Source organism: Sorex fumeus, unplaced genomic scaffold (genome assembly GCF_029834395.1).
Source record: "Sorex fumeus unplaced genomic scaffold, SorFum_2.1 ptg000024l, whole genome shotgun sequence".
NCBI classification, from domain to species: Eukaryota; Metazoa; Chordata; class Mammalia; order Eulipotyphla; family Soricidae; genus Sorex; species Sorex fumeus.
In genome coordinates this window covers 22,565,716-22,589,702 of record NW_026606081.1, presented here as the reverse complement: position 1 = coordinate 22,589,702, position 23,987 = coordinate 22,565,716, and the positions used below count along the sequence as shown (strand labels likewise).

At 53.9% G+C, this 23,987-nt stretch overlaps 1 protein-coding gene across 1 annotated transcript in view; it reads right to left on the bottom strand.

Annotated features, from left to right (window-relative positions):
- Positions 1-23,987, bottom strand: part of RSRC1 (arginine and serine rich coiled-coil 1) — a 251,714-nt gene that overhangs the window by 35,228 nt on the left and 192,499 nt on the right. Inside the window, exon 6 of the mRNA XM_056113955.1 lies at positions 12,640-12,708. Coding sequence (XP_055969930.1) covers positions 12,640-12,708 — 69 coding nt within the window. The remainder of the gene's footprint in view (positions 1-12,639; positions 12,709-23,987) is intronic.

Here is a 23,987-nt window from a genome sequence, read left to right as displayed (position 1 = left end):
TGTCCAGACTGAGTGCCCTGGGGGGCTGCCCAGCTCCCACCGCCCTTCTCCTCAGGCCGGGAGGCTCTGGGCTGTTGTTTTATTGAGCAGCAACTCTCCCCTTTCCCTTCCCTCCCGACTCCACCCCATGAAACCAGCCCCTTGGTGGAGACGGTGGGTCAGCAGGGCTTCCCACGCTCTGCCTCCTGGGTGCTCCTGGACCCGGCCCGGTTCGGGCAGCCCTGGTGCTCCCCGGGGCTGGCAATGTAGCTCCGAGGCCCAGAGAGCTACCCACGGCCCAGACCTCGGTGGGGTGGAGTGCGCCAGGGCCCGGATGTGCCCAGACACCTCACTGGCAGGCCTCACCCCTGCCTTGCCTGTCCCCACTGCCAAATCTCACCCCTGCCCATCCCTCCTCAAGGCCAGGTTTCACCCTTGCCCCTGCCCCTCCTCACTGCCAGGCCTCACCCCTGCCCCCTCCTCACTGCCAGGCCACACCCCTGCCCCTCCTCACTGCCAAGTCTCACCCCTGCCCATCCCTCCTCACTGCAAGGCCTCACTCCTGCCCAGCCCTCCTTACCGCAAGGCCTCATCCCTGCCCCTCCTCACTGCCAGGCCTCACTCCTGCCCTGCCTGTCCTCACTGCCTGGTCTCAGCCCAGCCACTCCCCACTGCCAGGTCTCACCCCTGCCCCTGTCCCTCCTCACCACCAGGCCTCACTCCTGCCCAGCCCTCCTCACTGCCAGGTCTCACCCCTGCCCTGACATAGCTGGTACTGAGAACTACTGCTGGCAAGACCGTATGGGCTGCTGGGGAAGAGCCCTGGTTAGCTGCGTGCCCCACCAATGCCCTCCCCGCCGCCCTGTGGCTCTGGCCCTCACGCTCCACCGTCAGACTGGCCTGTCTTCGCACATGGCTGCACACTCAGAGTCTGAGCTTGCCAACAAGGCAGGTGCTGTGACTGGTCAAAATGTTTCACACAGCAAAGGCAAAACAAAATTTGTGGGTGATTCACAAGCCCTGAAAACAGGCCCCACAGAGGCAACGGCAGCGGCTTGAGAGCATTAAAGGCCGCGGCAGGACACACTGTCCTGAGCCACAGAGTGACCGGGTAGGCAGCGCTCAGACGCATCTGTGAGGTGACATCCCGGCTTGGACAGCCACGAGCTTGCCGCGATTCCTGAAATCGATCTATTGTGCCCTCAAAGCTTCCCACGGGGGCTGCCCACCGGCAACTGCTGTGTTATCCCCCCAAGTCTTGCTAATCTGGCAGGTTTACGGAATCATCTCAGTGAACCCCCGAACAGAGGGTGGGAGGGAAACTGGTCCGAGAGAATAGAATGTCCTGATGTGATGCTCCTTCTTCTAAAAATTCCCATTTTCATTCGGTTACTGTCTTTCCTCTGCTTAAACCTTCAATCTGCAACCTTCTATGTGTGGAATAATAATAAGATCACCAACAATATTCTCCACTTTCCTGACCTTGTCCTTGTGACATATTTCTCTCAGAAAACATGTGACTAGTAAACCAGTACCGAGAACTTAATACAGTAACATTGGAAAACATTTCTGGGACAGATAACCGGATTTCTGACCCATTACCTGTCTATACACTAGTTTTTCTTGTCTACTTCAGAAATTCACTCAGCTTTCGCCCGGCTCAGTTTTAGCTTCTGCTGACACAGAAGTGACCGGCAGGAAGGGAGGGGGGAGCAGGAAAAGGTCACGTCCACCTTCTGCGGGAGACAGCGGGCGGCCGGCCCAGTGCCACTCTCATGGGGACACTCAGCCAGGTACCCCGGAGTGAGGGGGCGGAGGGGCCGGGACACAGGCCACCAGAGAAATGACAGTGCCACGGGGTCTCTCCAGTGTCCAGCAGGGGCAGCACATCAACAGTGTCCATCCACCACTGTTGATCCGGCCCCTGGAGTGTCGTACTTTTCAGGGTAATAGTTTCACCTTCCCGTTAATCAAAACATTCACCAAGAATCTCCCAACACACCGGCCAGCTGTTGAATGTCGCACAGAAGCAAGACTCTGCCTTGGAGTTGATACTGCACGGAGAGTTCTGGTAAGACGGGACGAACACTTGCCAGACCTAGCGGCATGGACACAAGTCAGCCCAGCGACACATGCTGGTGAAAGTTGACTGAGAACCGTCAACTATTGGCAAGCAGAGGTTCCGGCCTGGCTCCAGCCTGACAATGACCCCACGTGACACAGCACTCTTGAACTGATGGCTGGTGGTCCACAGCATCGGGAGGGCCAGGGAAACCGAGGCCAGCCTGGCCCCTCCCACTGTGCAGGTGACTCGGGCATTTCCGTGACTTAGGTTGAGTTTATGACCCGAGTCGTCATGAAGGCAGACGGGGCTCTGGGGACAGGTTCCCGCTGACACGGGCTCCATTAGCAGACAAGGCTTACTCGGAACAGAGCTGAAGAAGGAGGCGTTTCCCAGGGAACCCTCACAAGAAAAGAACACGAGGCCAGTGGACACTCTCAGGAGCTAGAATCCTACAACAGCCAGAGTCTCCACAGATAGTCACGTCCCGGGCTGTAATGTCCCCCAGAAGTTCACAGATACACAGAAACAAGCTGTGATCAGGAACTATTTATGTATTAAACTGGGAGGCCAATTCGCAGCATTCTAGTTGTTTCTAATTTTGAATGCCTTAACTTCCCCTCTCTGTCACACAATGCGTGGGTTGGCCTCAAAAGTCGCTTTAAGGGGCTGGAGCGATACCCCTACAGCGGGTAGGGCATTTGCCTTGCACGCGGCCGACCTGGGTTCGATTCCCAGCATCCCATAGGGTCCCCTGAGCACCGCCAGGAGTGATTTCTGAGTGCAGAGCCAGGAGGAACCCCTGTGCGTCGCCAAAAAGCAAAAAGAAAAAAGTCGCTTTAAGAAAATGACGAGGCATGAGGCGCCTAATGAACGTCTCGCAGAAGCAGACTTCGACGCGGGCTTCGTGAGAGGGAATTTGAGCAACCCGGGTTGGGGGCGACGCAGGAGAAAAACATTCTAGACAAACACTTTCCAGGACAGAATCAGGAGCCACCGTCGGTGGTGACTGGGGCTGGGAGATGTAGACGGCCGTGCTCATGGCAAACGCGGCAGCGCTGGTGCTTCCCAGCCCCACAGGGGACATGTGTGGGGGCACTGGGTCCTGAATGCCTCCAAGGGCTCTCCGGGCGTCTCGCAAAACGGGCTGGAGGAGCGGTGAGGGGGAAAGGCCACAGGAGGAGGCCGGTTTCTATCTTCACCTAGAGGCAACCTCAAGTTCCCAGACGTTACTTTCGATTCTCCAAGGAGGGACCAGCCAGTGGCCTGGCCGCCAAGAGGACACCGAACAGGGGGACACCAACACGGGATACACGAAGTTCAGAGTTCAAAAACCTGCATGGTTTCAAGACCTCAACACAAACACGGTGGGCAGAAATAAAGACTTGGAACACAAGATACGTGAAGAAGAACCCACCGTACCCAGAATGTTACTGCCACAAACCCTTGTCCAACTGACCACACTGAGGCACGCACTGGGTGGCTGCTGGGTGGGCTGGGTGACCCGTGTGGATCTGACCGGACGTGGCGTGTCCCTGCTGAGTGGGCTGACTGACCCCTGTGGGTCCTGACCCCTGTGGGTCCTGCTGTGGCCTGACGTCGGCTTTCCAGTCAGCAGGTCCATTCTAACTCTCCAAGCTTCTGGAACCTCCATTCTTTTCTGTCCAGTCCCAACTTCCCTAAGCCATGTCCATGCCTGCTTTGACAGTGGTCACCGGGAACACCAAGTTGAGGCTGCTCTAGTTCCCAAGTGATGGACAGTCAGTTCTCTGACTCACGCCGGCATGTAGGGTCTGTGAGTCACTGAAGAGACGGGGTCTCACTGTTTCTCACCAACAAGAAATTTCAATTCATGAAAATGACCATACAAACACTTCTAAAGGAAAAGAGGCGAAAAGGGCAAATTGTTGGCGAAACCTCCCAGTAACAGCCGATCGCACTGGGGTGTCCTGGGCAGGGAAGGAAAAGCTGCCTGTGTGCCAGCAAGAACAGAGTGTGTGTTTTTGGAAATAAAATACTTTAGGGGTAAAATATCCTATTTAGAAACTAGGTCTGACTTCATTATTTATAACATATCGATTAACATGCAATCAGTAATGCAGTGAATGTAAAATATTTATCTGCGTATGTTATCACAAATCAATATCACAAATCATCCTGTTATTCGTCGATTGCCTCAAGCAGGCCCCAGTAACGTCTCCTTCATCCTAGCCCTGAGATTATATTCAAGGCTCTTTAGGAGAATGAGACCCATCATTGTTACTGGTATTTGGCATATTGGGTACGCCACGGGGAGTTTGCCAGACTCTGCTGTGTGGGCAGGCTACATACGATAACCTGCCAGTTTGTCCAAAGTAGGAATGTCGCGGCCGCGCGGTTCCGGGAGCTGGTTTTTATAGTCTCTGAGTCTTGGCCGTTGATGGGATTACACGGTGCCAGGGGGCCAGTTGGTGGGTGTGACCCCCGCCTACTGGAATTTGGAGGATCTAGGTGGAGGATGCTCGGCCCCAATCCGAGTAGGCTTGGAGATCTCGGCCCCGGAACCCGCGTGGCTTTGGTCTTCTGCCAGTACCTTCATGTGTGCGGAGAGTGGTCTCAGCATGGTGGTGGCTGGTCCTGGAGGTCTTCGGCTGCCGGAGCCCTGGTTGGGGCGGGGAGGAAAACTCAACCCGCTCCCCTCCAAGGGGCCCCGGGGAGGAACAGCTAGGCGCGGGGGCAGGAGACTGCACTGTTCTCTTCCGGGAGCTGGTTTTTATAGTCTCTGAGTCTTGGCCGTTGATGGGATTACACGTATGTTGTATGTTATAGCTAGACATTTTATGCCCAGGGACAGATTCTAAGGTGAGATTAGGAGATAAACACTTACATACTCTAATTGGATTTGGGTCATATTTCTCTTATTGGAGCTAATAATTTTCCATAGTGAACATGCTCTGACGTCAGTTAAGCTGTTAATAAGGCTCGAACCTTACTGATGTTAACGGTCACAAACTGCAGAAGTCATTTGAATTTCCTGTGTTTTTCCTTCACAGCTAGTTGCTGTCTACAGAAGCCAATGCTACGCTCGGGGGAAAGTAACTCTGGTCGGGCGACGTTGTCACCAGCAGCACAGAACCCAATTCTCACCCAATTCCCAGCGCGTGGCTTCCCGGGGCGCAGGCCAGACCCTGGCCAGGAGCAAGGGGGTGAAGGTCCATGTTTCTGCTACCGGGAACAGCAGAATAACGGGGATTGCTTCCGGCTTCTCCCGCTCAGCCCCAGTTTCTCCGCCACAAATGACACACGCAGGCCGCGGTAACTTCGTGTCCTTGTTGTGCTTCTGTCCCCCTGCAAGAAACTGCTTGGGCTTCAGCGGCCAACTCCAGCCATTCACCGCAGCGGGCCTGCAGGAAGCGCGGTGGGTTTTCTGCAAAGTCACTTACACTGGCACTCAGAAAACCGGAAGCTGGTGAGTGGCCAACGTGGGATTAGTCGGGGTGCTGATGCCGGCACGGGGGGGGGGGGGGGGGGCGCCAACGTGCAACGCCAGAGCCATTCTGTGATGGGTTCACCTGCTGCTGCTCAAGCTCAGAAAAGTGGATCTGACCCTGACGCTAAAAAGGAGCCCATGTCCACGGTACCTGCGCGCTTTGGGGCAGCACGTGCCCACAGTGGCAAGGACATGGTCGAGGAGCGCGTGTGCGCCAGTGGCGCAGGGGGAACTCTGCCAACATGTCACTATTTAAGTAAAGTCAAACAAACAAAACAAACACTGTCCTCCTGTTGTTCATCGATTTGCTCGAGTGGGTCCAGTAACGTCTCCATCGTGCAACTTATTGTTACTGTGTTTGGCATCTCAAATACGTCACGGGGAGCTTGCCAGGCTTTGCCGTGCGGGCGAGATACTCTTGGTAGCTTGCCGGGCTCTCCGAGAGGGGCGGAGGAATCGAACCCAGCTTGGCCAGGCTGGCTACGTGCAAGGCAAACGCTCTACCGCTGTGCTAACGCTCCAGCGCAAGTAAAGTCAACCTCGTTAAAAGAGGGAAAAGTACCATGTCTGCTCTGCTGCAACTCTGTGCCTCAGCCCAATGTCACACATCTCCCCAGCACCACTCCCTAGGCCTACATGCGCCCCCAGCCACTGCTGTCATTTCGGCCACACATGCCACTTCTCCATGAAGGGATGTAGAATCCTGAGAGGGGAGAGCAGCTCCGGGCCCGTCCTCTGGGCCACAAAGCAGCATGTTCTAAGTCGGTCCTCTTGGTACGGAACTGCTGATGACGCCTGGGCTGGGTGGGGTGAGATCGACAGAGGCCACGAGGCCGGACTGCATGAGGTGCTGCAGTTCTCGGCCCGCAACGCTCTGGGGATGGAGCCGGCCCTGCCGTCCCCCACTCCCGCCTCTCATCCGCCCGCATTCACCTCCGTCACCTGCGATGGCTGCGACATGTGCAGTTTCCCCCAGTGCTGGGCCCCTGGTGGGTTTCAAAGCAGACGGGAGGGCGGGCGCGAACCGATCAGTGCTGGGCCTCTGTCATTCTTGCTTGTCAGTTTGTTTTTCCCCTGTAATTTGCCGGTCTGTGATCTCCTGTCTGAGCCGGCCTGCAGTGCTTCCTAAGTACGGAGTTTGGTGTGTTTTGACAGTTTTGGAAAATTTTTCGTCTTTACCTGTCAAATATTTCTTCATCCAAAATCTCCTTTTTCTGGGAATCCAACTAAATCATTTTCAACTTTTATCTTTTGCCATTTTGTCTCCTTTTTTTTCCCCTGGGGGTGGGCTACTCCTAGTAGAGTTTTGGGCCACTCCCAGGTTTGTGCTCGGGAAAGCTCAGGGGACCACATGTGGTGCCAGGACAGAATCAGGGCTGGCCGCACGCAAGGCAGGAGCTTACCCCCTCCCCCCAGCCCCCAGCTCTCTCCTCTTTCTGTCTTTTGTGCTCCTTCCTATACGAAAACTACTGGTTTTCATTTTCCTTCCACCGCTGTTTCTTCCGCTCAGTCAAGGTGAAATTTAATTCCTCACTAAGTTCTTGATTTCACGTAAAGCACTGTTTGGTTCTATACCTTCTTTATGATTTACTCTATTTTCAGTTTCCAAGGATCACTGAAAGCTACAGGCACTGTCTTTAATTTTTCACAAACAAATCAAGCAGATCACTGTAAAAAATATGCACCTGACAATGTGATTATTTTGATCTGTGAATCGGTCTCTGTTTTGTCCTCTTGTTGTCTGTGGGTTCTTCAACTTGTTTGGTTTTCTCTTACGCATGGTTATTTTCCATGGATGTCATTTAGAAACAACGAGAAGGATAACAAAAGCTTGGACTAATGCTGCCTTCTTCCAGAAAGGACTTACAACTGCTCAGATAACCCGCAAGGGGCAAGAGCAATGTTTAATGATACTCAATCAACCGGACACTGAGGGGGTTCAGAGTTGGGCTTCAATTCCAGTGGGGCCAAAGGGATCTGCATGACGACCTTGCAGTATGCGTACTGCAAATTATCGTGCTCAGAAGGAGAGGGGGGGGGGGAGAGGGAGAGGGGGAAAGGCAGAGGGAGAGAGAGAAGGAGAGGGAGAAGAGAGGGAAAGGGAGAGAGGGAGAGGGAGAGAGGGGGTGAAACTGGGGATACTGGTGGTGGGAAAAGTGCACTTGTGGAGGGATGGGTGTTGGAACACTGGATGACTGAAACCCAACTATGAACAACTTTGTAACTGTGTGTCTCATGGGAATTGAAACAAACACACAAAAATCCCAGTGGGGCTATGGGTGATTCACGCTCACTTTCGGGGTCCAGTTTGCTCCTGTATCAACCCAAATTTTGCCCTCTAGCTCCAACAAATTCCCGAACTCTCCCCCGTGACCCCTAACTTTTGTGGCCCATGAGCAGCCCTGGACAACTCTAGCCAGTGCCAGGGTCACCTCTGGGGGAACAGCTTAAGCGCGAGTTCCCTGCCTTGTTCCTGGAGCGGAGACAGCCGGTTCGTGCCGCCCGCTGGGTGCCGCTGACACTTTTCTATCTGCTCTCTCGGGAGAAGGATGCGTCCACACACACGGGGCCACACGTCATCCTCACGCCTGGGTTCCGCACACGGTTTTCCAGTTCCCGCGGGGATTCCCTTCTCTGATCTGGGAAGGCCCGGAGCAGGGGGGTAACGTGTGCGTCATGGTCACAAAAGAGCAATGATGAAGAGTTCCTAAAGCCGGGGAGGGGATACATGTGTGCGCGCGCGTGTGCGTGCGCGCGTGTGTGTGGCATGAACGCGGGGCTTCACACCGATGAAGCACGTGTCTACCATTCAGCCTCAGCCCAGCCCAAGGATAATCTGTTTGTCTCTCACCAATCGGAAGTGTCAAAGGGTTGACAAATTTTAACGTAAACCAACGAGACTGCTCAAAGCCCTCCCCCGAGTCAGCCTGCATTATCACTCTTCTCCATCTGCCTGACACTTTTGGAAACCGGAATTTTTGGAGTAGAAAACTAACAGATGGGAGAGCTGTTCTGAATAAACATAAGGGGAAATGAACCCAACATCTACTAGACTCATGCCACAAAGGAAATTCACATTAGAGGGAAGTTAACATGCAAAGACTACTACGCTAGTCTTACAAACAGGTTGAAAATGTAACCGGAACTCTTAAATACCACCTTAAATGGCAAAATAAAATCCAGAAGCCTATGAAGCTATGCTAAAGCACCCACACATACAAAAAAGCAATCAAAAGGACGATGGAATGATTTAAAAAATATGTACATGTATAATTACAACATTTCAGACATCTACAGAGAAAATGATAAAGTCAATGGAAGAATTTAAGGAGCACAGAGGAAAAAGAATGGAAAGATTTAATATGATTCACCTTTTCTAAAACACAATGTACCATTAGAAAAAATGTTTTCACTTCAATTTTTTACATACTGATTTTTTGGGTTTGTCTTTGGGGCCACACCTGGTGGTGCTCAGGGGTCACTCCTGGCGGGGCTCGGGAACTGAATCTATTGCCTGGGTGTATGACAAGCGCCCCATCCACCGAACTGTCTCTCTGCCCCCTTTTAAAGAACAGAACGATAAATCGAAAACTTTAAATATTCAGTAGCGTTTTCCTAAAGAAGCCACCCTCGTGTCATTAAACTAAAGCGTGTGGTTTTTCTCGAGAGGACATTTGTTTGAGGGAGGGGGGTCAACCCCAACCCCAGTGGCAGTCGACAAGGGCAAAACCAACATGAATTACGTCAGGGCCACAAGACGTACCCCAGACCCATCTTGCCTGATCCAGGGAGAGAAGCAAAGTAGTCTCCCGGGCGAGTCCTGACCTTCATCCTAGATGTCATACTTGCAAACGTAATTATGGTATTGATTTAAGAATACTGAAGGCAGAGGATGGCATAACGGCAAGAATAGATTTGGAAAGCATGATCTTGCAAAGCCAATACAGTAGGCTTTTAGTTTATTTGTTCTGAACTAAGAGATGGATAAAGGAAGTCAGGCAGGTAAGATTTATCTACATTTTAACAAAGCTTTCAAACCCGTGCTATCTATCAGCATGCCAAGAAGCAAAGAGATGAGCCGTGTAAGAGAGGTGACAGGGGCTGGGGTGTAGCACATGGAGAGCATGAGGCTGGGCCGGTTCGATCCCCGGTAGCCCATGTGATCCCCAAAGCTCGCCGGGAGCCTGGAGTCAACTCTGAGCACCTCCGGGTGTGGCCCCCAAGCAAAACAAAACAAAACAAAGAGAGGTTGACAGAGGGAACTGCTAGAGGCTGATAGATTACAAATAAAGGATTATTATTCGAGATGCAGAAATCGATATACACGTATGCACACGTATATATAATACATGTGTTTCTGGTTTCAATTTGTAGATACTAGTCATATTAAATGCATATGATTTGCACATTAAAAATTCCCAGAATTTTCAAGTATCTAGACAATCCATAGGAAAACGAATTTGGGTGCAAACAGCAGAGACGCTACCTAGCGGTCACCCACATAGCATACGTAAATCTATGGAACGAAATATCCTGTTGATCTGGAATTAGTGCAATGAGTGTCACACTGGCAACCCCATCAGTACAGTTTTCTTCATCACTGACGGGAACGCTTTTCCTGTCTTTGGACAGACTGAAAATCCAGAGGGCTTGGGGAAGCTGTGACGCGTACAGCCAGCAGCGGAGGCAGACCTGGCCATCTCGTGGTTTCCTCAGCAGGAGGAAGTTTGGGCGGCTGAGGCCCCTCCGGGAAGAAGGCCCGGACAGAGCTGTGGGTGCAGTGACGTGGACATTTGCAATCAACTACAAGTTCAAGAAAAGTTGCTGAAGCCCAGACGGGTAAGAACATGGGCCAACACGGTCATTCACTCACGCTTTCTTGCAAGGGCTTTTTTTTTTTTTTTTTTTTTTGCTTTTTGGGTCACACCTGGCGATGCACAGGAGTTACTCCTGGTGGTGCTCAGGGAACCATATGGAACGCTGGGAATCGAACCCGGGTCAGCCGCGTGCAAGGCAAACACCCTACCCGCTGTGCTATCTCTCCAGCCCCACAAGGGCTTATTAACACTCTCGTTACCATGACAGATATCTCAGTACGCCCAGGGAGACAGCTATGGCTAGGGCAGGGGGGCGGGGTCAAGGGCCAGAGCATGTGTCCATGTGGGAGGCCCACGCTGATCCCCAGCACCGAGACGCCTCCTGAACCCCCAACCCCCTTGGAGCAGCCCCCACACCCAGCCCAGAGTGGAACTGGCAGGGGGCAGGGCGGGTGAGAAAGGAGGGGAGGGGCAGGAGAGAGGGGAGGGGCAAGCCCGCCACAGAGGTGGGCCGGGGGCAGGAGGGAAACTGGGGACATTGGAGGGGGTGGGGGGTTGGACACTGGTGAAGGGGCTGGTGTGGTAATAATGCACAACTGGAACTCAACCATAAATCTCTTTATAGCTTTGTAATTCACGATGACTCAACCACAACTAAAAAGTACTAGGTCGTTCTGGTACATTAAAAATATTTCTTTTACCAAAGCAATCATCTAGCAGTTTCCACATCTGGGATCACCACGCCGTCCTTCTTGTGATTGTGACTCCAATTAACAGTTGAGTGAATGGGATTAGACTAATCAGCATTTTTATTGTGTTGACTGGCTGGTAATAAGTACCGCACTTATAATTTACAGTACCACTGTGTTTTATCAGGACTGCAGTGTTATCAATCACTTCCATTGATCAGAATACCACATAACACAGCAGTACTTTCTACCGGCATTTGCTATTCGGCGTCCGAGGTTGCCTCTATCTGTACCACCTGTATAGCCCAAACCAGGCTGACTGTGTCCACTAATGATGTCAAAGGCGCAATTAGAAAGAACGGAAGAAGGGAATCACACTGAGATCTTTGCCACTGCAGTTCACCTGTTTCCTCCATGCACTGTTTGTCACAAGCCACATCAGACAAGAGCATGGGGACAATGCAGGGTCCAAGCCGGCAGAAGCCCCCGACACAAGTGCCTACTTGTCCACACTCAGCGCGGTGCCTGCGAGCATCCCGGGCTCGACCACACCTCGGGGTGCAACCCTAAGCGGGGGTGGAATTTCCTCCTGGTGGTCCCAGTGATGGACAAGGACGAAGGCCACGTCCCATCCTTCAGGTTCCAGCATCAAAGCTACTACCCTGGACACGTCACCAGGCTCCGTCGTCTCGAGAGCTCGCCTGAGAACAAGCTCCCCACTAAGGGAACCCAGCAGTGATGGGGGAAGGGGGGTTAAGTGGTCAGTAGCCGAGCCCACGGGAAGGGCTGCCTGACCCTCATGCTGGGGGTTCGGCCTTGGACAGCACAGGGAAAGCCTCCAGGAAGGGGAAGCGCATGGTTCTCGAACAGGCAAATCGGGCAACAAGGTTGGGGGCGGGAAAATGACTTGTTAGGGAGCGTAAGAATAGAGAGAAAATATTGAAACGATAAAAATTGCAGATTACGCAGCTGGAGCAATAGCACAGTGGATAGGGCGTTTGCCTTGCACACGGCTGACCCAGGTTCGATTCCCAGCATCCCATATGATCCCCTGAGCACTGCCAGGAGTAATTCCTGAGTGCATGAACCAGGAGTAACTCTTGTGCATCACCGGGTATAACCCAAAAAGAAAAAAAAAATTGCAGATTACATGGAATTTGAACTATGATTCTTTCAGAAGTGTTTTATTTCATCATTTTGTCTCAGGAGAGTCTTGTTATTTTGAATTTTATTGGCAAAATTTACTTGTTATTTTGAATTTTTCTCCTTCACTGTACACACACACACATACACACACATAAGCTGGAGGCAGGTGCTGGAGACCAGGTGACACCGAGTCCAGCGGGCAGAGCTGACCGCACATGGACGCCCTAAGCACCAGGCACAGCCCTGCGCGAGAGGGACCTCCCAGCCCTGAATCTCCAGGGAAGTGTGATCCACGCCGGTGGTGGCTTTGGATCCTTCAACATGCACAAGGCCGCGCCTCCCGTAGTCGAGACCCCCAGACCTCCAGAGCCCGGGCCCAGCGCTGGCAACACTCCTCATGGGGGTGCTGACCTCCTGGCAGCCCCCGTGGGTCAGTGGCGGGTCCCGAATGCCTGCTCGCCCCTACCCCCCACTCACCTTCCTCCTTGCGCCTCTTGGCTTCCTCTTCATTTCTTTCTCTGGCTTTCAACGCTTCATCAGCTTTTGCTGAAATGAAAACAACGAGAAGACTGAACTTAGTTCCGCTCTATCAGAAACTGGGGCTTGTGGGAAGGGAAGGAGAAGCCACATGTAAGTCTCAAAAGGGAAAAACCAAGTGGCCGCACGTCTGGAAGAAGACGTTTGCGATCCTAACTCAGAAGGGAGGGAATGTTTATTTTTGATCTTTTTGTTTGCTTGCTTGGGGGACCACGCCGAGAGGTACCAGGGGGAGCTCAGGGATGCCTCCTGAGAGTGTTCGGGGACAAAACAGGGGCCGGCCACCCGCAAGGCGGGTGCCTCAGCCAGTACTGGTGCCTCAGTACTCTCACGGCAGCCCTTATTCAGGGAAGACTGCGAACAAAAAGAAAGTGTGAGCTCCTTAAGTTTCCACGGTGGCCTCTGGCAGGGGGGGGGGGGTTGGGGGGGGTGGGGGGAAGCTGGGCTGGCCACGCAAAGGGGCCTGAGCCATCGGAAGACGCCCCGTGTGAGTCTTGGCAGGGAAGTTCTTACACCACAACCCACATTTCAGACAGAAGGAGCTTGGATATCTTTGCAGTGGTAGCAAATTAGTTAGGTTTTTTTTTTTTCTTCATTCCCTATCACAGTAGCAGTTCTTTATTCATGCTCTGACAGCATTAGGTAAAAAGATTCTTTTTCCCTCTAGAAACCTCTTCCCTTATTACTTAATTATCTACTAGTTGCTCAACTGCAGGGGTTTCAAACACTTTACTACAGATGTTAAAGAAGATTAAAAATATACAGCACAGTAACAAGGGACTATCAATATACTCTGTAAATTAATTAAATTTCTGTTCTAGCACATCATTTATTCCGAAGCATTAGCGTCTCAAAGGAGCGATTCTCTTTTATTGCCATCTCGCTGCCTGATGAGTGAAGTAAGTGAAAATAAGTCTCTAATAGCATTAGAGTTGATGAAATATTAAGTTAAAAAAGTATTGCCTTGTCAAAAGAAAAAGAATCCAACTGCGCCAGCACTAAGTTTTGGCGGAGCCTTTATTACGGCGATAAGAGCCACAAACCCTGCGACTGCAGAAACAAACCCCCTTGTTCTCTGGCTTTCGCCGCATTTATTTTTCCTATGCAAAAGCAATACGGGCTTCAGAAGAATAAAACCTGATTTAAAGGAGGGCTTTAAAGAAAATACACACCACATCCATAACTGTTTTTCTTCAAAGTTTGATTTTTCTTCCCCGCCAATATTGACACTTTCAAAAAAATAAAACTTATATAATGGTCTGTGCAGCGCAGATCCAATTACACAGACATCTGTTTCCATTTACAAGCTTTAATACACACTTAGACTGCATTTAAAGTCATGAAATATTAAAACTTTTATGCCACTCTGTATCATTGCAAGAATCTATTAAATTAGATAATAAAAACAAACCACCAGTAACTCTAAAGACTTTTACTTCATTTACACTTTATTCTCCCTGGTAGAAGGACAAGGATAATAGAAATTCCATTTAAATTCAATTTTGGTTATATGTGTAATTGTAGATATACCCCTTGAGTCATGTAAAATGCTCAGCTTATGTTTCTTTCAAATTATCCCGCTCAGATTCACATTCTGCTCCTTACAACCATCTTCAATATGTATTAGCAGAGCTCATTAGACTGAAATTTAATAATGCAAACATCAGGTGGATTTCAAGACCCTCCATTAACAACGGAAGATGGATCGCTTATATACAGCTCTTGGGCCAACTGGGCACAATTTAAATTCAATAAACTACCTTGCCTAAATCTGATTTATCTATTTCACTATGCTGGTTTGTCCTTTCTCACTGATTTGTTGCTATACACGGGCAATTCATTGGAATATTGTTTTATATTATGTTTTTTTCCCTTAAAAAAAACTGCCAATGGTTCCTGTGGTTGAATATTTTATGTAATTGAACTTTGTGTTGTCAGTCAAGATTCTCATGCATGTGCATACAAATAAAAAACTGGAATTACCTTAAATACATTAAATGGACAAGATCAATCTAAAAAGCACACAATTAGGTATGATTAATCTAAAAAACACACGACTGGAAACTCTTTCCCAATAATCAATATATCGTCTGCAACGTACCGAAATGATTTCACTTGAAGAAAATTCATTTGTTTACGTAGAGTCATTAGGATAAACTCATGGCGATTATTCAGGGAGTCTGGAGGGCTCTTTCTTCTTCCCTCCCTCCCTCCCTCCCTCCCTCCTTCCCCTTCCTTCCTCCGTCTGTCTGTCTCTCTGTCTCTGTCTCTACCTCTGTGTCTGTCTGTCTGTCCATGTCGGTGTCTGTCTGTCTCCCTCCCGACATGTAGGTCTTCGTGAAGTTGCTCACAGGCGTCTAAGGGGAGATGTACCATGATTCATTACTTGAGTCGATCTTCCCTAAATTTTAAACTGATCCAGGGTGACACTCCTGCTTATAAGTAGGACCCTGGACCCACCAGCTGGCTTGCGACCCGACGGCCAGAATGCAGCGCCCTGTGGGCGGCCCGTGGACGAAGCCTCCACCACTTACCCTGCCGGCCAAGGACACCCCCTGTGAGCAGCCAGTTCCCTCCATGTGATGGAAACCCCCCAGCCCCCACGGCCCTTCACACTCCTGATGCCCTCGGGGCTTCTGCTCCGGCACTGCTGGGAGCCAGGATCGAGATGGGGGTTGGGGGGGCACCACCTGCCTCAGTTCTCATGAGGAAGCCCCCTGACCTCCCCAACCCCCCAATGACCTCCCCAGCCCCCCAATGACCTCGCCAGCCTCCCAGTGACCTTGCCAGCCCATGACCTTCCTAGCCCCCAATGACTTCCCCAGCCCCACAATGACCTCCCCAGTGACCTCCCCAGCCCCCCTGACCTCGCCAGCCCCCGACTCTGCTGCCCTAAGCCCCTCCCCCGCCTCCTCTGTGCATCAGCCTTCTTCTCTTCTCTTATTTTTTTCTTTTTGGGCCACACCCGGCGGTGCTCAGGGCTCACCCCAGTGGCCCTGGGGACCAGATGGGGCCCTGGGAATGGAACCCGGTGAGCTACGTGCCAGCAAGCGTCCTCCCCACCTCTGGCCCCGTCCGGCTCCGCTGGTGCCTGGTTTCAGGAACAGTGACGCTCTAGAATCCTCCTGTCTCTGCTGGTGGACGCTGGGCCCCAAACTCGCTCCTCTCCCCACTGAGTCAGCCTCGGTCCCGCCTGCACCATCCCCTCAGCCTTCCAGGCTGCCAGGCTCCCTAGGGCCCGGTTTTGCTTCCACAGTCGTTGCCTTAAAATTCTGAGAGGGACTCTGAGGACTCAGTACTACGATCTCGCCCTACAACCCCAAACCGCGGCTCCCCACTCTAGGGAAACTCTCGGCCGGTTGAGTGTCTGCTCGGCCTCCTGCCGGCCTTCTCTGGAGCTCACCAAGGTGGCCACGACAGCCCGCAGCCCTGCTTCACGCCCGGACAGGCCGCGGCTGCCCCTGGGATGTTGGGCCGGACCGAAGCTCCTCCCGCGTCCCCCCTTCTCTCAGGGGACCCTCAGGGTGACGCTCTTGGGTCTGAGCCTCACACAACGCACCCAACCACCCGCAGACGCCGCCTGCCATGTCCCCGACCATGAGTCACTGCCCTCTCTACCTCCAGGACTCCGTCCACTGCCATGGTCAGGCCTTCTGGGAGGGGTGGGTGCCTGCTGCCCTCTGTACGGTCCCTCCCGCTCCTTCAAGGCCACCAGCACAGCGCCTAGAGCACTGTTGGGTGAGGCACGGACCCGACCACAGGTGATCGTTCCAGAGACTGCCGTGCCCAGCAGCACACGCCCACATCCAGTCCTCTAGCAAGGACGTGGGGCAGGGGGCAGGCTCTGGGCAACAGGCAGGGAGTGGGGCTGGGGGCACGAGTCAGGGCGCAGGGCAGGGCTCCGGGCGGGGGCAGGCTCGGGGCAGGGTATGGGGCAGCTGCTGGACCGTGGTGCCCTGGTCTCCCCCCAGGACCGTCCCAGCGGGCGGCTTCGGGGCCTGCTAGTATCTCCTGCCCTGTCCTGCCGGGGCTGACCAGAGGCCCGAGATCAGGGGGCTCCTCTCCCGAAGCCTTCTCTGTGGGACATGAGGTCTCTCCTTCCTTGGGGACCCAGCTGCCTCCTCCAGGCAGCCCACTGGGAGCGCAGCGACTGCCCTCTGCAGCCTCGAGCCAGACGCCACCCTCGCGGAGGCCTGGTCCACACAGGTCTGTGGCGAGGCCTGGACAAAGTCTCCTGGGTCTGAACGATGGTCACGTGGAGATCCTCCAGTGGGGGCACCCGTGACGTCCTGACAAGGCAAGACACGGGCACAGGGGGACCAGGCAGGGGCGAGGGCTGACCGGCCCCTCTGCCCAGCAGACGCTGTGTTCCTGGGCGAGTCCTGGGGCCTCACTGGAGGAGGCGCTGGGCCTGGTGCAGGGTGAAGCCTGGACACCCCAGCCACTGCCCAGTGGCGCATCTGCATGGGCACAGGGGGTCTCACCTGTGACACGGCTGACCTACAGGGTCGTACCCAGTGCACGGGCCAGGGCCTGCAGTGATCACCCGTGGGACGGAGCAGGGGTAGCCCTGGGTCAGCAGGGCCAGGCTCTGTGACCAGCGGGCTGCGGCGAGGGATGAAGGGGGACGAGAGCAGGGCCCGCTCGCAGCTGTAAGGTGGGGCCGTTCAGGGCAGCAGCCTCAGGAGCAAGCGGGTGCGTCCTGTGATGGCTAAAAGAAGAGATTTCAGAGGGTCGGGCAATAAGTCTGGAAGCTTCTGCTCCGGTGAAGGCAACAGAGTGGGCTGGAAACTCGACCCAGGAGCATCCTGGGAACTCCACGAGCAGCACCAAGACACGCTGAGAGAGATGTGAGGGGTGTTTGTGGGGGGGAGGGCGGCCAGGGGCGCCCGGCAATGAGCTCGGGGTTCAGGCTGGAAGCACAGCATGGGTCACACGGAGCGATGAGGGGGTCCTGGAGAGTCAAGGCGGGGATTATGCAGGGAACGAGGTTCAGGGTTGGAGAGGGAGCACAATGGGCAGGGCACTGGCCGTGCACACGGCTGACCTGGGCTTGACCTGGCACCCCAGACGGACCCAAAGCACCGCAGGAGGGTGTCCTGAGCACTGCTGGGTGCCGCCCCCACTGAGAAGTAAAGGTAAAGGTAAAGGCCCTCCCGTTGATCGTCGATTTGCTCGAGCGGGCCCAGTAACGTCTCCATTGGAGACTTTTGTTGTTACTGTGTTTGGCATATCGAATACGTCATCATGAGAATTGTTACTGTGTTTGGCATATCGAGTACGACACGAGTGGCTTGCCAGGCTCTGCCGTGCGGGCGAGATACTCTCGGTAGCTTGCCGGGCTCTCCGAGAGGGCTGGAGGAATCGAACTCGGGTTGGCCATGTTGGCTGCGTGCAAGGCAAACGCCCTCCCGCTGTGCTATCGCTCTAAATAAAAAAAAAAAAAAAACCACAACTGACTGCAAGTGACGAGCCCTGACTGTGTTCCATTTCTCTTGACCCTGTCCTGGGGTCTTGCAGAAGCCGCCCCGCGGGTGCGGCTGGGGGCCCCCTGCTCCTTCACCTGAGCACCCCCCTGGCTTCCTCCACACTCAGGTCCGCGTGGGCCAGAAGGCGGCTCCACCCCGGGTGCGTCTCCTGCCCAGTGACTTGTCCTTATCGCTGCCCGGGAGGGTGCTGAGGATGAACCACTTGGGGACACCCTGAGAGGTGGTGGGAGGCCGGCAGTGTTCTCGCGAGAGGGACACACTGACCCTCAACGTCAGCTGGGGAAGTGCGGGCCCCGCCAATCCCCGCCCGTTCCCGCGGCTGGCTGCCTGTTTGGGGCTGCTGCACCCCAGCCAACAGGCGGGGACCCCAACAGCGGGGTCGGGGCTGCGGGGTGGCCCATCTCTCCCGGCTTTCCCTCCTGGCTCTCCCATCTCTCCCGGCGGAGCCTCCGAGAGCGCGTTTCCCTTTTTCACAGAATGCTGATATGGAAAATAAAAATAACTTCCTGGTCCCGTGTTCCTCTGACAACTGCACATCCATCAGGCGCCCATCAGGACGGTCAGCTGGGAAACAATCCAAGGAGGACGCTTCAGCATTTCAGAAAACCCCTCTGAAAGGAAGAGCTTCCGGGACACTGAGAATAACTGCAGACCCCCCCGCCCCCACTGCCCTTTGTTCTGTCTCGTTTGGGGACCACACCCAGCGGTGCTCAGGGCTGAGTCTCGGCTCGGTGCCCAGGGATCCCTGCCAGCAGGGCTGGGAATCGAACCCGGGCTGGCCGTGCGCAAGGCAAGCGCCCTCCCCCCTGTGCTATCGCTCCAGCCCCAGGAATTTGATTTTCTCTCTCCTTCCTTTCTTCCTTCCTTCCTTCCTTCCTTCCTTCCTTCCTTCCTTCCTTCCTTCCTTCCCTCCCTCCCTCCCTCCCTCCCTCCCTCCCTCCTCTTTCTTTGATGGAACCATGAGTTTCTGAGAAGGATGTTTTACAAACTGCAAACTATTTTGTATTCTTTATTTCTACTGAGGTCTGATTTGATTTCAGTCTGGTCAGAAGATACAGCAACAGGGTCTGGGGCTGGGCGGCCGCCCTAGGGTGCCAGGATGGGGCAGGGTCACTGTGTGCAGGGTGCGCCTTACCCACTTCCCATTCACCTGGGCCCACAAACGACTGTTCCTAACGTCTGTCTGATTTCCCTCGATTAACCAACTCATGGTTAGTTTCGTGAAGGCCTTATCTGCGCCTGCACAGTGAGGGGGTCTCGCCGCCGATGGCCTCAGGGACGCGGTTCAAAGTTCGACACCTGTGCGCTTCGGCGTGTCCAGGTGTTTCCTGCCACACACGCCCTCATGCCGCCTGCCTCCACACCATGCTCTCTGCCCCAGGACCCGGGACACGAATCTGGAGGTCTCAGAGCTCTGATGCGTGCCGCCCTCCGAGGCTGTCTGTCTCTCCTGTGGCCCCCGCGGTCCCGGGCTCGGTTTTCCCGACAGACTGACGTTTTCTCTGGGCTTGTTCTGGGGGAGAGAGGGTGCGGTCCTCACCTGGTGGTGCTCGGGGGCTGTCCCTGGCTTTGTGCTTAGGGGACCCAGCAGGGCCTGGCCAGCCCCTCTGGATGAGGCCGACTGAAAATCCCCGCACGGGGCCTTCCCTGCTGCCTTCCTGCAGGCGGACGGCTGGTGTCGGCGCTATTGGTATCAGACGTGGCTCATTAACTCCTAAATAGCTGCTCACTGAACCAAATGGAATTACCGCGCGTCACGGCCCCGAGGAGCAGGGACACAGGCACGATCTGCCTGTTTGTGTCCCTCCACACTCGGCACCAGGGCTGCGATTGGTGCGATTGGTGCTCGTCACGCCACGCCCAGGGGTGGGCGACTGTGGCACGCGCAGGCGTCGGCATGTGAGATGTGCTCCGAGACGGCTGGGAGGAGGGGGACACTGAGATTTACCAAGAGCTGCGACGTGGACACTGGTCTGTCCACGCACACCAGTCTGAGATGCAGACACGCCACGTGCCCCGCACACCACCGCCTCGCCGAGCTGCCCACACCAGCAGGCCCCGCCAGGCTGCCAGGGGCAAAGCCCTTCCGCACCCAACACGCCTCACTTGGGCTCAGAAACAGACGCCTCAGAGGCTGCCCTGCACGACAGCCGGCTTCACGGCACATCAGAAAGACACTTTCAGTCTGTAGTTGCAGCCACTGGGAGCCCGACTCTGTCTCAGACATCGCAAATCGAGCTGCACGTGGAACCACCCCCTGCCACAGCGATGAGGTATTTCCCTGCGTTTTCTCACACCAGGAGCTTCCCGTGAGAGCAACACAGAGCACGGGCTGGGCCATGGCATTCCGTTACCTCAGGTGCACCTTGAAGGTACCACCTTGGAGTTCAATGGCATCAAAAATAAAAACTGAAGGGGCTGCAGCGATAGCACAGCGGGTAAGGCCTTTGTCTTGCATATGCCGACCTGGGTTCAATCCCCGGCATCCTATATGGTCCCCCGAGCACTGCCAGGAGCGATTCCTGAGTGCAGAGTCAGGAATCACCCCTGAGCTTCGCTAGGTGTGACCCAAAAAGCGGGAAAAAAAAAGTACTGTGCTCTGGGCCACAGAGGAACTACAGCGGCAGGGCCTTTGCCTTGCACACAGCCGACCTGGCATCCCATATGGTCCCCTGAGCACTGCCAGGAGCAATTCCTGAGTGCAAAGCCAGGAGTCACCCCTGAGCATCGCCGGGTGTGACCCAAAAAGCCAAAAAAAAAAAAAAGTACTGTGCTCTGGGCCAGAGCGGAAGTACAGCACAGCAGGTAAGGCTTTTGCCTTGCACATGGCCGACCTGGGTTCGATCCCTGACATCCCATATGGTCCCCTGAGCACTGCCAGGAGCAATTCCTGAGTATATGAGCCAGGAGTACCCCCTGTGCAACGCTGGGTCTGACCCAAAAAGGAAAAATAAATTTAAGAGTGAAGCACCTGAATGTTTATGTAGCATTAGGGAAAAAAACCCAAGTAAACAAGAGCGTAAGTAGGACACTGTACCCAAACACTTGGAGCACAGATTAAAAAACAGACGCTCAAACATATTATTTTACACCAAGTCAGTCAACGCAGTACTTTCATATGCAGCATTTCAATTTTCATCTCAAAATAAATATGTATGGCACCAATTAGTTTGCAAATATTTTCAGACTCACCACTGATATATAACTTCATTAAAGAAAACCACCAGAATATTTCATCCAAAGAGGGGATATAGATTTCAGATATTCAAATGCCTCGTACAAGGTCTTCTGTCTGTGTTTGTCCCACTCAGCTGCCGTATTCTGAACCTTTCCCTGGAACCTATCACCCTCTGGAGAATAAAGCCTAGGACGGACAACGGGGAGAACTTGGTTTTAAAAATGTCACCACTCCGGTGGTTCAGTTTTAAAAAATTAAAAAAATAGATAAAATGGACCCTCCACCCACGCCCCAAAGTCTCCCCTTTCCTGTGTTCTGCCCAAGAATGAGTCTTTGTGGATGCAGCAGCCGAGAGGCCCCGCTAGGTGGCGCAACGAGAATAATTTATTTCTCTGCTCCTGGGAGGATGCTCCCGGCACGACCAGTCTCCCCGTCGGGGCAGGCAAGGATTCCCGCCTCGGCCGAGGTGTCCAAACCCGTGTGCCCTGCACCTCAGTTCCTTCATCACGACCAAAGAAGTGTGAGCACAAAGCAAGCTTCGGCCGGAGGGGTGACCTACATTTTCCCATGGGCTCTTGACTCTGCCCGAGGCCGGGGAGGGAGCCTCACGCTTCCCCTGGAAATGCAGAACCAGGTTCTCTCCTTGGAAACCCAACAGAGAGATCGTCATCGGCAGGGGGAGCACCTCCTGGGGGCTTCTCTAACGTTTCAGAAGTTCTCACACTGAGGTCTTTACACCAAGGAGGACAGTGGCCGGAGGCTGGTCTCGGGGTCAAGGGGAACAGATTCCAGCTGGGCTGGGCGAGTGTCTCAGAGGCAGCCACGGGGCCGGACTGGATGGGTCCAATTCCTTTGCCATTTTATAAAAGTCCTTTTATATGCCCAAAGAACGATAGCACGTTATGCCAAGGGAGAGCTTTATTAATTTAATATTTTTCTCATAATAAAGCTTAAACATGCAATCTGTTTTAGTGGGGTCCAGGCACAGACGAAACTTGGAACCATCTCAATGGAGATCCTGCCAGCAGGAAGTGGCACATCCCAAAGAGACGCTGACCCCCCTCCCCATCCCCCAGGCAGGAACGGTCTCCCCACGCAGACAGAATCCCAGCGACAGATCCACAGCCCAAACTCACCGTTCCCCCAGGTCTCCTGGTACTAGAGTGCGACACACCAGCATCTGGGCCGTCCCCCAGCCATGTAAGGTCGAGTGGACACGGTGGCTGGGGTGGGGCTCCCCGCCGCCCACCTCTGCCCAGTGCCCGGGGGTCTAGGGGCCGCCGAGACCCTCAGAAACGCTCTCGCGTTGCCTGCAGACCTTCTCGTGCGGCGACTCTCCGAGAGTTTCCCACCGTCCACCATTCCCAGCTGACACTGATGCAAAACGACTGAACGCAGACCCTTGGTGACAGGGAACACACTGGCACGGGGAGGCATGGCGACCCCTGTGTCCAGGAAGTTCTTTCCCCTAGACCCACCCGACAGCCAGCAGGCCTCTGGCCACGACGACGCAGGCTGGGCCGCGGCTCACCCACTTTGGCCCCAAGTCTCAGCACCACGGACTGGCCTGGTATGCGCCGACCCAGAGAACTAACCACAGCCGCCCCTCGGCCGGATATGGCCCCAGAGGCCAGGGCAGTGCCCACATGGGGACACGGTGACCCAGGCTGCACTCTTGTGGTTGGTCCGAGAATACAGACTGCAAGTGACCACAGGGCAGGGACACAGGGGTGTATGTGGATGTGAGTGTGTGTGTGTGAGTGTGCGTGAGGGTGTGTTCATGAGAGGGTATGTGTAAGTGTGTGTATAAGGGTGTGTATGTGTGAGGGTGTGTGTGAAGGTGTGTGTGAGTATGTGTGTGAGAGGGTGTGTGTGAGACTGTGTGTGTGTGTGTGCAGTTTCTCAGAAACGCTCTTATTTTACTCCAATCAGTGGCATCACTGATGTAAAGACACAATGGCCGCCAGCACACCTTTGTGGTTAATAATAACCAATCGAGAAAGTACAGGTGGGAGAAAAAAAAAAAGGAAAAAAGCGGCATTAATCGAAAACCATCACAAAAAGCCTCAGTCCCGCCCGACCTGAGAGCTCATCTCTATTCCAGATGAGTTAAATATTAAACAAACTTCTCAGGGAAGACACTCCCGCCAGCTCTGTGGGGCTGCGGGGGGAGATTAACATTCCAGTCAGAGATGCTGGAGGGCCACGAGCACCAGCCCGAGCCGGGCGGGCGGGAAGGACGGACGGACGGACGGATGGACGGACGCGGGTCGCGCGGGGCCGGCCTCCCCCAGAGCCCGGCCGGCCCGGCCTGCGCCTCCTGTATTAAGACGGCCTTTCTCATCACTTAATGCTTATTTTCATCACTTTGCTTAAAATATTGATAATCAATTAGGTCTACGTCTGTTTTGCCACAGAATCTGTGTCACAGTCTATGAGACTGTCAGAGCCAATTCAATCCTCATTCAAAGTTAATTTTTTCTTCATAAATCTGCCTTTGGAGCAGTCATTAGGCGCGGAACATAGCCCGAGGTGCAATCACCTATTCTCTTTCATTAGCGGCAGGCAGAGAAGGTGAGGGAGATTATTAGAACTTTGGAATGATCACAAAGCAGCGTGCT